The 12,777-nt window shown below is 39.8% G+C and overlaps 1 protein-coding gene across 1 annotated transcript in view; it reads right to left on the bottom strand.

The window, feature by feature from the left end:
* Positions 1–12,777, bottom strand: part of LOC119728806 (gamma-aminobutyric acid type B receptor subunit 2-like) — a 53,698-nt gene that overhangs the window by 32,939 nt on the left and 7,982 nt on the right. The window contains exons 2-6 of the mRNA XM_038201206.1: positions 10,156–10,308; positions 4,708–4,872; positions 2,613–2,714; positions 2,365–2,430; positions 172–360 (exon numbers count right to left, since the gene is read on the bottom strand). Of these exons, the coding sequence (XP_038057134.1) occupies positions 172–360; positions 2,365–2,430; positions 2,613–2,714; positions 4,708–4,872; positions 10,156–10,308 (675 nt within the window). The remainder of the gene's footprint in view (positions 1–171; positions 361–2,364; positions 2,431–2,612; positions 2,715–4,707; positions 4,873–10,155; positions 10,309–12,777) is intronic.

The raw sequence follows: 12,777 nt of genomic DNA, 5'->3' as shown, positions 1-12,777 counted from the left end.
GCTTTTAAGAGTGTCAGATACCAATTAGCAGCGACATGTCTCCGAGCAATTTCTTAATAATTGTTTGGCAACTTGTTTTATTGCTATTATTGCAAAGACTTTTTACCAAACTTTTAGTGAAAAAAAGGTAAAAAGCGGAAAAAAAAATATGAATTAACTGATTCAACTTACAATTTGGCCAATGGTTTCCACGTCCTGGGTGCTGAGTGTCTGGAAGCCGACTGAGATGGCGCCCTCAACGGCGGCGCTCATCTCCTCCTTGGTGCAGCCGTACAAGTCTCCTTCCAGCCACCAGTTTGGCTCGTAATGGCCGAAGATCATCCAGACATACTTGGGCCCGTACAGACCGGATCGGTACGCCTGGAAAAGAGGTTAAAAAAGGTGTTCAGTTTGTTCAGACACCAGTCTAGGTCGACCACTCTTGAGCAAGTCATTTGGAATTTGGGATGGGCGAAAAAAAAATCATCTAGCGATTTCTCTGTTTCACAGAGCTGTAGGCTATGCCTATCTGATATTGAAAAGTGACAAAAAATAAATGCAGATTGAAATTGTGTCACTTTGAAAGACTAGATCAACCACTCTGAAGCAGGTGTATAGGAGTTGGGATAGACGAATAAAATGAAACTAGAGATTTCTTGCGTTAGTCACGTTGACAAACGCAGAGCTGTATCGGCCATTTTCTAGACTGCGTGTTAGCATGCATGACAATATGATATTTAAAAGAGACAATATATAAACTGACATTTTGTCACTTCGAAAATCTAAAGCCGATTAGCATTGCTTAGCTTATTTGGAGGGATGTCTATGCTAAGCTTGTCTGAAGTTTTAAGCTGACTAAAGATGGGCAATGGTCATGACAAAATCAGTCTCGAATGCGGCTAATCATTTTATGCTTACAACTGGACCATCAGATGGTGAGGCTGTTCATTTGCACACATTGAATGCAGTGGGAATGCGATTTCGTTTATGTTTTACGGTTTTATCACTAACAAACGACTAATGGTTGATTCTTGACGTAACAAATTACGCTTGCGCAGTTACGCCTTTGGTCAAAACTTCATCACGATACTTGTTTGTCTTGACATGCTACACATGCTGTACACATACAACACCAAATTACCCATGATATTCAGCAAACCGTTGTTCAGTTTATTCTACATCTTTGCATTTCGAACTACAATCTAACTGAACTGCAATAACAAACAACGAAGCTCTCCAACTTGGGGCATTTATAATAGTTCGCAACCGCAAAGCAACCGCTATGCAAACCCAACATGGCGAACTGTGCTCTTTCTAAAACAATTCTTATGAAAACCTTTCTTGAAAATTGTGGTTGGTTGTACATGTAGTTGTGTTTTATACGAGGTTCCTTGTTTTCCTGTCCCACACGACTAGCTGATAGTGGCCTCTGCTTGGTTTCCCTAGGGTGGGCAAGATAAGGAAGTGCTGTGGGCAGGCCATGCGCTACGGCTTTTGGTTTCAAAAACACAAAAGTGACCAGAATTTTGATTTTGACATCTTAAAAAGCTTTGTATGAAAGAGATCCGTTGTACTTCGAGTAGAAAAAAAGGAAAACGTGTATAAAATGGTCTATATTTTCTTCCCAGTCGACTTTCTCAGCATGATGAGGCCTCACGTTAGGTATTCCTTGGGTTGGCGAGATCATTTGAAAAGCGCCATTGGCCTGTGTTTTTGATGAGCATACGGGCATGTTGGTCTCAAACAAGCGAAGGCATGATAATGCCACTAGAAATCCATAGAGCAAAAGGCTTTGTCTGGGGCTGTAATGCAATTTTGAGGCGTGGGCACTAGATAGACATCAGTGCTGAGAGCCTCCATTGTGGTGGCAACCCACACGATGGAGCGGTGAGAAGCAACCCGATCGCGAACGGGTCCCATGTGGGAGTCGAACCGCGGGCATACCGGAGGTAAGGGAGACGAGAAAAAGAAAGCCAGTGCGTGTCACAATCATGTGTCAATCTGTCTATAACACACGATCTCTTTCCAACGGCAAGAAAACGCAGTCTTTGAAAAGATAACAAAATAATTACTAACTTAACGTTACAAAACGAGCAATCGATTACAATTTAAAATAGGCTTACAAGCGGAGGGCAAAAAACTATGAAGAATACATTACACAAAAATAACACGTGATCTGTTGCCCATAGCAAGGAAGACAGGATTTTGTTTGAAAAGACAAAAATACAAATAATAACTTAACATCACACAACAAGCAATCTATACTGGAAAGAATGGATGCATGTCAGGCGAAGAACACAATAAAGAATAAAATACCAAAACATTCCTAAAATATCATGGGATTTATGATGCTCACTATAACATTACACATAATCATTCACTCACCTCGCAAAACACTTTCTTGGCAAGAAATTCGTAGAAATTTCCAACGATAATCCGCACATCTTTTTCCTATAAGAAAACGAAAAATTATATAAAAAGAACACAAAAGTACTGTAATGCAAAAAAAAGGAAGTCATCTCTGAATTTATTTTAAAGAGTTTATTTGAATTCTATCCAAATCATTCAAGGGCAACTATGACGTTAACTGATGTCCCTTTTTTGGCAAATCACATTTTCGTAGAAGCTTTTACCTCGAAGAATTTGAACGGCTGCACCAAATCGTCGTCGAAATTCTCCTTGGCGATGATCTCGATGCTGCTGTTGATGAGTTTTGTGTGCATGTCCTCCATGGCCTGAAAAGAAATAATCAATTCCAGGGAGACACGAATTTATTGGAGGAGTAGTCACTTCGGAATGACGTAAAAAAACCCACTAAAGATTACTTTAATAACATTCCGATTGGGTGAAAATATGAAAACGTTGAAGTGTTGGAAAACAATACACAACATTGTATGTTTAATGCACTAGGGATGACGATGTTTTGTAATACCCTCGTTCTCTAGTTTATTTGGTTGATAAAAATAAATATCGTCTTTATAACGAGTTTTTTCATTGATAGGCCTATATGGTTCCATCCCTAAGAACCTACAGGGGAATTACGTGAACACAATGACTTGACTTGCACGAAGTGCGTCATTAATCTAACATGTAGCTACGGGCGATATATATAGAGTTCAATCAAACTGGGACACAAATTCTTCAACGTACAAGTCTATGATAATTTAATTTTTTGATAATTGACCATTTCCGCAGGAAAAAAAGGTCCCTTACTGTCTATCAAGAAAAACAAGCTCTGATTTTATTAAGAAGCACTGACGCATTTGGACTTGAACAAAGTTTCTTAAGCAGATGACATTTCAAAGCTTTGGGAATAGACATTAAAAAAATAACATTTTTAAGGAAACACGTACTTTGATTTTTTTTTTTCTACTACGTTTTGTTTACAGTATGGCGGTTAAGTTAAAACAAGCCAATCACAAGATCTCCAGTCTCAAGTGACATCACAAGAGTATATAGACCCTTTTGCATACGGCAGCCATCTTGATTTTTTTTTATAATTTCGTTTAAAAGGAAGAATACACCCAACGATCAACTCGTGTGCAGACCTACACCGGGTTATGGGGAAGTTTTTTATTGTTAGGCAAATTAGGACCGAGTTATGGGGACTTTTTGCTGTCCCACAGCGTTTTCGGTCCCCACAAATACCTCGTACAGACGAGTGTTATGTCCCCACAACTACGGAACAAGACTGTGTGGTTATTCCTGTGGAACAGACGCACTGCACTTCCAAAGATGGCTGCCATAAGATGTCTTTTCAAATCCAACAGTGACGTGACCAATGTATTCCTTTCACTGATCTCTATAAAAGAAATCTGGAAAGCACATTGGCGGTTATAGAAGTGGAGTCACCGTCCACCATCTTACCACTCCCATAACAAAGCATGTAACAAATACATCCTTTCTTATCCGTAATCTTTACCTTTTCATTGAAGGTACTCTTTTGTTCAACAGTATACAAATTAATTCGTCAAATAAATGTGTTTTATATTATATTCTGTTGAGATAAAAAAAAAATGTTTGATAAACTTTTAGTCTTGTTTATTTCATTATAAATGTACGATGGGAGTGGTTATACTGGTTCCCGTATCATATTCGAATTGTGAGATTCGCAACCAGTGCGTAGCTTCAAACGTGTGTACACAGCACGCAATGGCCCACGAGCTATCCAGATTTATTAACATGGAGATCAGTGATTCCTTTGCCCAGGTTCACCATCGATCCCCTGTTACTCGTGACCTTCGTTGACCTGTATCAGACCTTAGTGACAAGGAGGCCATTTTCCATCGTGTTTCCTGAATCTATTTTATAAATTTTAAACTGTTGAATATGATGGCGCCAGACTATTTTATGATTGGAGTGCGTGACAAGCATTGATCTACATTAGCAAGACAACCTCACTATCAATTTCTTTTTCAAACGTGATTTAAAACATTAGGGTGTGTTTAATCATAAATTTTGAATTATCCATCAGAACATACTGGTATTAATTGGTAATGACCTTTTACTGCATTGCTTTTATTTCTATTCGCAAGTTCCAAAAAAATGAGGAATTTACCTCGCCTTCAATTTAATATGGCCGACTAGTTAATAAGGTATATTGCCTTGGTTGCAGCTCTTTATTAGTTTGAAGGACACAACAAACATGATGGGTGATAAACCGGGGGCGTGACAGCCGCAAGAGCAGACAACAGGATAATACTCTTGCCGTCAATGTCTCCATCTTACCATGGTGGACTCGGTTCGCCCCAGCGTGGCCACCCGCTGCCACCCCCACTGTTTGATCATGAGCAGGCGGGGGTCGTTGTAGCCTGTGTTGGACATGATGGTGCGGTACAGGAACGGGTACCGCGTCCTGTCGCCCAGATGAGGCTCGTGAGATCCGTAAGAGATCTTGGGAAATAAAAAACAAAGCCAAAACAAAAAAATGAAGAGGAATGAGGTTGAAGAGGGGTTTGGTTCTTAGCAATTACGTGCCACACCTGGCATATTATCTGGCATTTTGGGTAGTCGCGTTTGGAGTCGCTATATTTTAGGCTTTGAAGGGGTTGGACATTTCCCCCAGTGGCGTGGCGACAGGGTTGGGGGCACGAACACTTCCCAAAATAAAACTCAAAGAAAAAAAAACACGAGGATCTATGATAAAAAAAAGACTAGATAGTGTTAGTAAAACTTGAAAGTAGAAACTGCCGGGAGGGCATTAAAAGCGACTATGAACAGCGCCCCTGGCGTCCAATGATGTCCAACAGTCCTCTCTCGCAATTTGAATTTTCCGCGGCTTGAAAACTGAGGTAGGGGAATGGTAAAACTCACGAACGAATATTCTCGCCACGTAACTGAATTTCGCTTGAAATCAATTGAAATGCTTCGTAATCCAGTTTTTTTTTTACTGCAACCTCTTTTAGATGTACAACTTAACAATCACGTTTTTTATTATTTCCTCCATGTTTTTTCTGCTATCGGAGATTTATCGTGTTCATTATCCCGGCGCTCTCTCGAAAGAGGCGAGCGCTGACGCGCGCGTGTAAACTACCCAAGGAATTCCGCACGCCAAGCACGGACTGAATCGAACGAGGACGAAAAACAGCAAGCACTCACGCCGTTGTTATTTCACGCCGGCGAGTGATGAGAATGCCCCCACGAATGCGGCTGCGATTCCTGCAACTGGGAAATCTGAGTGTCCTGCTTTTTACCTCTCATTCTTGCTTCTATCTCCCGTATTTTTCTTTTTTTCTGATTAGAATCGAGTGTTTTAGTATTTGCTCAAAGCGTATAGATCTTTGGGGATGTATACCATTACCCTAGTGCCCTACATCCCGAAGCAATATGTTCGGGTTGGACACCAAAAACAAATGATAGTAGGAGTAACGTCAGATCGAGAGAGACAATCGCTCGTCTCTCCTCCTTAAAAGGTAACGTTGAATCCGTTCAGATGAAACTTCCACTATAAAGTCCCCAAGGTTTCTGGGCAGAATCTATTAGCTCTCCTTCATTCCACCTTCCGGCTATAAAACTATAGGCTATAAGTGTATGTCCTTACAAATCTCTTCAAGATGGAGTGCTTGGTTTTTTTGTTCCAGTCAAAGCTATTATGTTCGGCTTAGGGGTGGTTAGTACATTCTCTCTTATTTTGTCTCCCGAGAGATCGACGCGAGAGATCGCGCTGTTGTCAAACCGCGCTGAGAACGATTGATTGTTGACAAGTTATTACGATATTCATGTATTCCCGCTTGGACTACGGACTCTGGTGCAAAACGCGGGTTAACGTCATTAAACCCGCTGAATAATTTAATCGATTGCAAAATTACAAAGCCTGCAAATGACAATTTTTGAAGGTATTACATTGCTTTAGAGAAACATGCCAAGCCCCACCACACCAACAACTTGGCTAACCCGAGGTTGGTCAAATTTTACTTGAGGTAAATGAGATACAATATTTATCAGATTAAAAAAAAAATGCCCTACATTATTATTATAGGCTACTTCCCCGAGGTTGGTCAAATTTTACGAGTTAATGAGATACCATATTTATCGGATGAAAAAAAACTTGCCCATCATTTTCTTTCACCAGATTTTAATCGTGTTATGCATGACTAGAAACATGATTTATATCGATTCCCCTTCTTATCAAAGATACAGATTAACTAAGCTTTCGCATGGAAAGTTGTGACCTGCCATACACAAGGAAAGGTACCAGTAACAAACTAGAGTTTGCCATTAATAAAATTCAGCCAGGGTCTATTCACAAGGGAAATCTATACGGTTTCAAACAATAAACAATATAGCCAAACAATACAAGTAGCTATAATTACTTCTACACTGAATAAATACATAGGCCTACTTCAGTTGCAATTGCTCCGTAATGTTTAGCACCAGTAGGTAAATATTATTCGGGCAAGCCAGCCTTTTTTTTCCCCTTTTTGTTATACTAATGACATCAGGTGTCTGGTACGTGAGGCTACAAACATTATCGACTTGTTGACATTAAACTTGGATTGCAGGAAGTGTTTAATGGGAGGGAAATATAAAACCAAAACAAAATGCATCGTGTATTTTTTTCTGCAAGAGTACAGGTGCGAGACAGCAGATGATTAACGTGGTAAAATAATTTCCCCACCAATGCGTGCATATGCGCGCATCTGTGCAATCTGAGGCGATTAGTTTATTATTGGAAAATGGCCAAGTCTGTACGGATTGTACTTTGTGCTGGTAGTCACTAGTGAACCGCATAGAATAATTTCTGATAATTAGTCCCGAATACCAGCTGTGTCCATGATGTGATTGGCCCTATTGTTGGTTTGATGTTAATAACAGAAAATGCACCCATTTACTGCAGAGGATTATATTCGATCCTGCTCATATTTACTAGGTTTTGGGGAAATATGTCATCATCATGTAAAAGATATATTGTAATAAAGTGATTTTTTTTGTTTAATGGTGGGGACATAAAGCACCGCATGTAAACGACAGAAGACACACTGCAAAAACTCTGTTTGGCAATTAAACACTTTTCTAAACACTTTCTTGCTATCACTTTGTAAACATGGTTTAAAACTAAACATGTTTAGCGTAAGGATGGATGGTGTTTAGCCATTAAACGTTGCTGTTTAGGAATTGGACAGATAATGTTTAGCTTATAATCCTGTTTACAAAGTGATATAAAAATGTTGTTAAATTGCTAATACTTCTTGTAAAATCCAGTTTGTTTAAAAAAAACTGTGAGGAATATCACATATCAGGGAAAGGTCCACCGGACGACAATAAATATACTTTTTATACGCTTTTTAGGTTTTCTGTAACTGACGGATGGTTTGGTATTCATGTGCACGGGTAAATCCTGTCAATGCGCCGTGAAATATTGATAGGGATATCTACTTTCGTGCAAGATGTATTGCGACGAAGTACAAGATAGGAATTAACCATATTAATGTTTAACTATCGTTTAACTATCGTTTAACTATCGTTTAACTATCGTTTAACTATCGTTCTGTAAGTATTCAAAAAGTAAAAAGTAATGTCTTTTTTTTTCATTGAAATCTACGAATTAGGACCTTAAATTCGTGTTCCATTTGACGGTAATTTTTTTTGTAAACTAAAGTTGAGAAAAATGTTCTTTATCAACAAAAAGTAAGTTTTCCAATAGTCATTTGTACTTCTATAGTCTTTCTAACAAGTCGCTGTAAAGGTTTTCACCCGCATAGAGCTGATTTGCCGATGCAGCTGCTTTGCTTCAAAACGTGCCCCTTTTAACGTTTTCGTACTGCTTTTTTTATATGAAGACATCTGTGCGTATAGTACAAACAGCGATTTCCAGATAGTGTGCGGATTACAAAATCGACAGACGAGCATCTTAACCCAAATCTCGCTCGTATAAATAAAATATGATTCCGAGCCCCATTCTGCGCCGAGTACTTTAGGGACTGGCAAAAGGGCACAGACTTGTTCATGTTTTTCGACAATGGGGTGTTAATGCAGTTTTATTACCTTTGGGAAAGAAAGGTGGTGTCAAACGTCGGCACTCGGGATAGTGCGTCATTATGCATATTAACAGAACGACAGGAAAAGCCGGACACCGATAACCCTTAATTGTGCCAATAGATGCTACAGTTTGCACCCTTTCATGTTCAATCATACACTAATATCATATATACTGCTCGCCGATGATTTCTGTTTGAAATTGGGCCGCCCTCGGGCCTTGCAAGATATGCGCATCCACCCTTTGCGTGTGTCAGGTTTGGTTGGCAGGCAAGCATCTCGGGAATTGGGCAAAATAGGATTCCAAGTTTTGTAAAGTGTTGATCGGTATTAGTTACTGGGGAAATAACGGCTTAGCGCCCTGTGGGAGTGCTGCCTCACAAAGAAAGGTAATTACGGAATGAGGATTGGAGCCACGAAGAGCCAGGCTCCAGGGGCACTGGCTGAAATGAAATCGAGTTTTCTGTTTAATTGGACATTCTGGTCAAAGCGGCCGATCTGGTTCGGCCAAAATCAAATCTCACTTTTTTTTATACAGGAGCTGTGAATGCAGGCATCTGCATCAAAGAAACGAAGGGTAAACAGCAAGTGATGAATTGCATTGGAATTGCATTATAATGGCTGAAGACTTATCTAGGCCAACGCTCTGTCTCTTTGGACCAATTCCGTTTAAAAAAAAGGACGAGGAATCAGTCAACATGCATCAGAATGAGAAACAAAACAGAACGGGTACGTGATCTTGTTAACCTCTTATTTCGATTGAATGCTAGAAACTAGTCAGTCAGAGGTCGCAAAGCAATTTCAGATATTTGCTTGTATGAAATTTGTTTCACTCTATAACGAGGTTGCTGTGAAGTCAAGAGGAAGTGTAGCGCAGCCAATTGTTATTGTCTGGAGAGATGTGTAATGTTCACACAGAAAAAAACACTAAACAAATAAAGCCACCATAACCAGTCCGTCAATTGACACTAATTGGACAGAAGGCACATACATAGGGTGACCCAAAAAAATTCAACCCTAAAACATTTGCAAAAAGAGATCGGTGGATTGTTACGTTTTTGGTATCAGATTAAAGCTGAGAGCTCTTTCTTTCAAATACTGAAAACATCACGAAAATAGCACTTTGGGTTGTTGAGAAAATGCTAATTATGTAAAAGTATTCATTTTTCAAAATTACCAAAGTGAGGGATTTTCACTGTAGGCCTACCCATTTGAGCATGTCCTGATCCTTACAAACAACAAAGCACATAATATGACAAGAGTACAAATGAATTTGATAAAATACCTTTTTTCCAACTGAACAGGTATCTCATCCTTTCAGCATCATAAACATGTCAAAATACAAATTACACAAGGATAATTGCACAATAGGCTTACAGTAAAATGCTTCACTGTTTGAAGTACTTGTACAGGATGAGAAAATGACGAAACGCCAAAATGTGAAAAACATGGCCCTTCTAGGTTTACACTGTCAAATTCCCGAAGGTTTTCCTTATTTGTGACGTGTTTTTCCCCCATATTCTTAGCTTGCTCTGACTGGAAAAGTGGAAAGATCGTTTTCAAGGTTGTCCCCGATTTCGATAATGGACGTGAAACCCTGAATAATCCCCGCTTAGCTTATTGCAGCTTAGCACATAAATTAACTTACATTCACTGCTTAGCAGATTCATGATGTTCAGCGCTGGTTCCCGACCTACCTACCTGGACCAGGTGCCAGAAGCTGGTGGTCAGCGACACAATCTCGGTGATTTCGTTGCGCAGCGGACCGATGATCATGATAGGGTCGTTCGTCCGGTTGGAGACGTTAATCAGCAGCTCTTGAAGCAACTCGTTCACCGTCCAACCCTCGTTATTCTGCAGACAAGAAAAACAAAGGATGCTCATCTTAGATTGTACTTCAAGGCCAGCCTCGACTCCATGGGCGCGTGCGCGTTCCTTCACTAACCCCTGGCCGTGATGAACACATAGATATAGAATAAAAAGACGTCGAAACCTTATGTTTGAAAGGATTGACTCTTCAAAAAAAACAACTTTGGGCATTTTCAACATGGCGTCGCGCATTAGATACATCGACTGCAGTTCTAATTTAATGTGCCAATATTTGACACATTTAAATGACACAATTCCAGGGGTTAAGATCGCGCAAGGCATGATGGGAAACAACATGGCGCAGCAAGATTATACCCATAGAAACGAGGTTGCTTCAAGGCATATAGAATCATTTGTATTTATTGCAAAGTTCACGTTCCGAATTATTTTCAAAAAGCTTACAAGTGAATTAAAGATGCTTATAGTACCAAACAAGCAGTACGAACTGCTTGCTAAAATTTAATGAAAGAAATAACGTGACTTTTTTTTCCATTTTTTTGAAATTAAAGAATGCTGTTGACGAAATCGTGTTTCGTGATCGGAGTTTTGTGCATGGTTTTTCACTGTTGTCTCAAAAAGTGGAATATTCAACACGTTCGGTTTCCAACTACTCTTTTGTGAAGTTTGAGTGGTGTTTGTATTGGAAACAAACAAACTGTGAAGGCAATGACCATATATGACCTTAAGTCGTAGAAACAGTGAAATTTATAATTATAGATGCAACTGCCTCCTCATTACTATCAATCCTGAATGGCAGTTATTATCTTTTCCTGGCAGGCTATTCCGCCGACCACGATTAAGACATGACTGAGATGGTATACCGCGCGGAGGTTGTATCACAGGCCGACGCCAATAGGCTTTCAAAAACAAAATCCACGCATGAAATGCGCGTGGGCGTACGTTGGATCACCTGAGTATACTTAGAGTGATGGTTGGCAGTTAGATTTGCCGGATTGTCATTATATACACCAATCCAAATTGAAAAATTATCATTGATGGCTCTGGTATAAGGACGCGTCCATGCCTTGACGCCCATCACACGTGTGTTTCGTATGGGTGAGTACACGTCACTGACGGGGAGTGCATTGTGTGATATACCAAAACAGCAAGCTTTGGAGCGTCCCAGTAATGGTGGACAGCCAGCCCGTTAATCACAAAAAAGCGGGCAAATGGGATTGGTCAATAAGGCTATAAATAACGTATATAGTCAGTATAAAACCCCGCGGAGGCAGTGCTGGAGGCAGTGGTGGATCCAGGCGGGTTCTACCCGATATTCCCCAATACCTGTGTTCCCCAATATGTTCCTCAACCCTATTAAACGTTGGTAGTCGACATGTTGGAGTCCACACAAATATACACGTATACACTCTCTATTATAAAAACTAAAACTTTGTTAGAGAGACCAAAGACATAAAACTGTGAATCAAAGATAACGATATTGCATGTTTTGTTTCAGGAACTTAAGTTGTTATTTAGTAGTATGTAAAAAAAAATATATAGAACTGGTCATACGAAAGAAGGTTGGTTAGCTAGCCACGCTCACCGCCCCTTAAAACACGTCTTTAAAGCTATAGTCCATCATTTGTAATTAGTGTATTTTGTTCGTTTGAAGCAACAAAAGTTTTCAAAATCTAATGAAGGATACCGAGCAACTAACCTGATGAAGTTTTAGCTAAGCTTCAGCTGTACATTCCGAGAAAAGCAGCATTCTAAGATCTCAATTTCAAATCAAAAGTTACTGAATCATGTTTTGAATTGTTTTGAATTGCAGCTATACGCGGCGTCGCGCACTGATCCGACGAATTGTAACAACCGCGCGCGCGTGTGCGTCGTTCCAATACTTGTGCGCGCTGCGCTGAATAACAAAACGAACTACTAATTTAAATTTTCCTACGGTGCTTCTTAAGAATCACCGTTGGAAATGCCTTCTTTCGTTGATTACTTCAAAATGACAGCTTCCCAGAAAGAATAATTTCACAGGGAGTTTAGTTCCCTTATTATCTTTCAACCAAGTTTGTTTTTCAACAGTAATTACGCCAGTTACTTTTCGGATGGCTGCAAATGATGGACTATAGCTTTAAAGGCACGTGGGGACATTGGTTATAACGCTGAAACGGAACAACCGATTTCATGAGAAAAATCTCGCTCCGATTGAAGATAGGAGTGGTGCCAAATACCCTGTTAAATTATTCCGACTGAAATGGTATCGCTCGAAAGCAAACAAGCACTGAAGCGTAAAATGTAAAAACAAAGTGTGCCCGGGAGCACTTTTTTGAACATGTTACGAAACCACAAACAAATTTACATCTGTTTTCTCAACATGTGGTCACTGAGCTAAATCTTCCAAAGGTTAGTTGTTATGCGTCCTTCTTAAGATTATGAGCAATTTTGTTCAAACGAAATTGTCTTTTTTTGTGACCCACGTACTTCCTTTAAGGCGTATGGGTGAGAGGA

Source organism: Patiria miniata, unplaced genomic scaffold (genome assembly GCF_015706575.1).
Source record: "Patiria miniata isolate m_02_andy unplaced genomic scaffold, ASM1570657v1 HiC_scaffold_20, whole genome shotgun sequence".
NCBI lineage: Eukaryota > Metazoa > Echinodermata > Asteroidea > Valvatida > Asterinidae > Patiria > Patiria miniata.
This window is presented reverse-complemented; position numbering and strand designations above follow the sequence as displayed.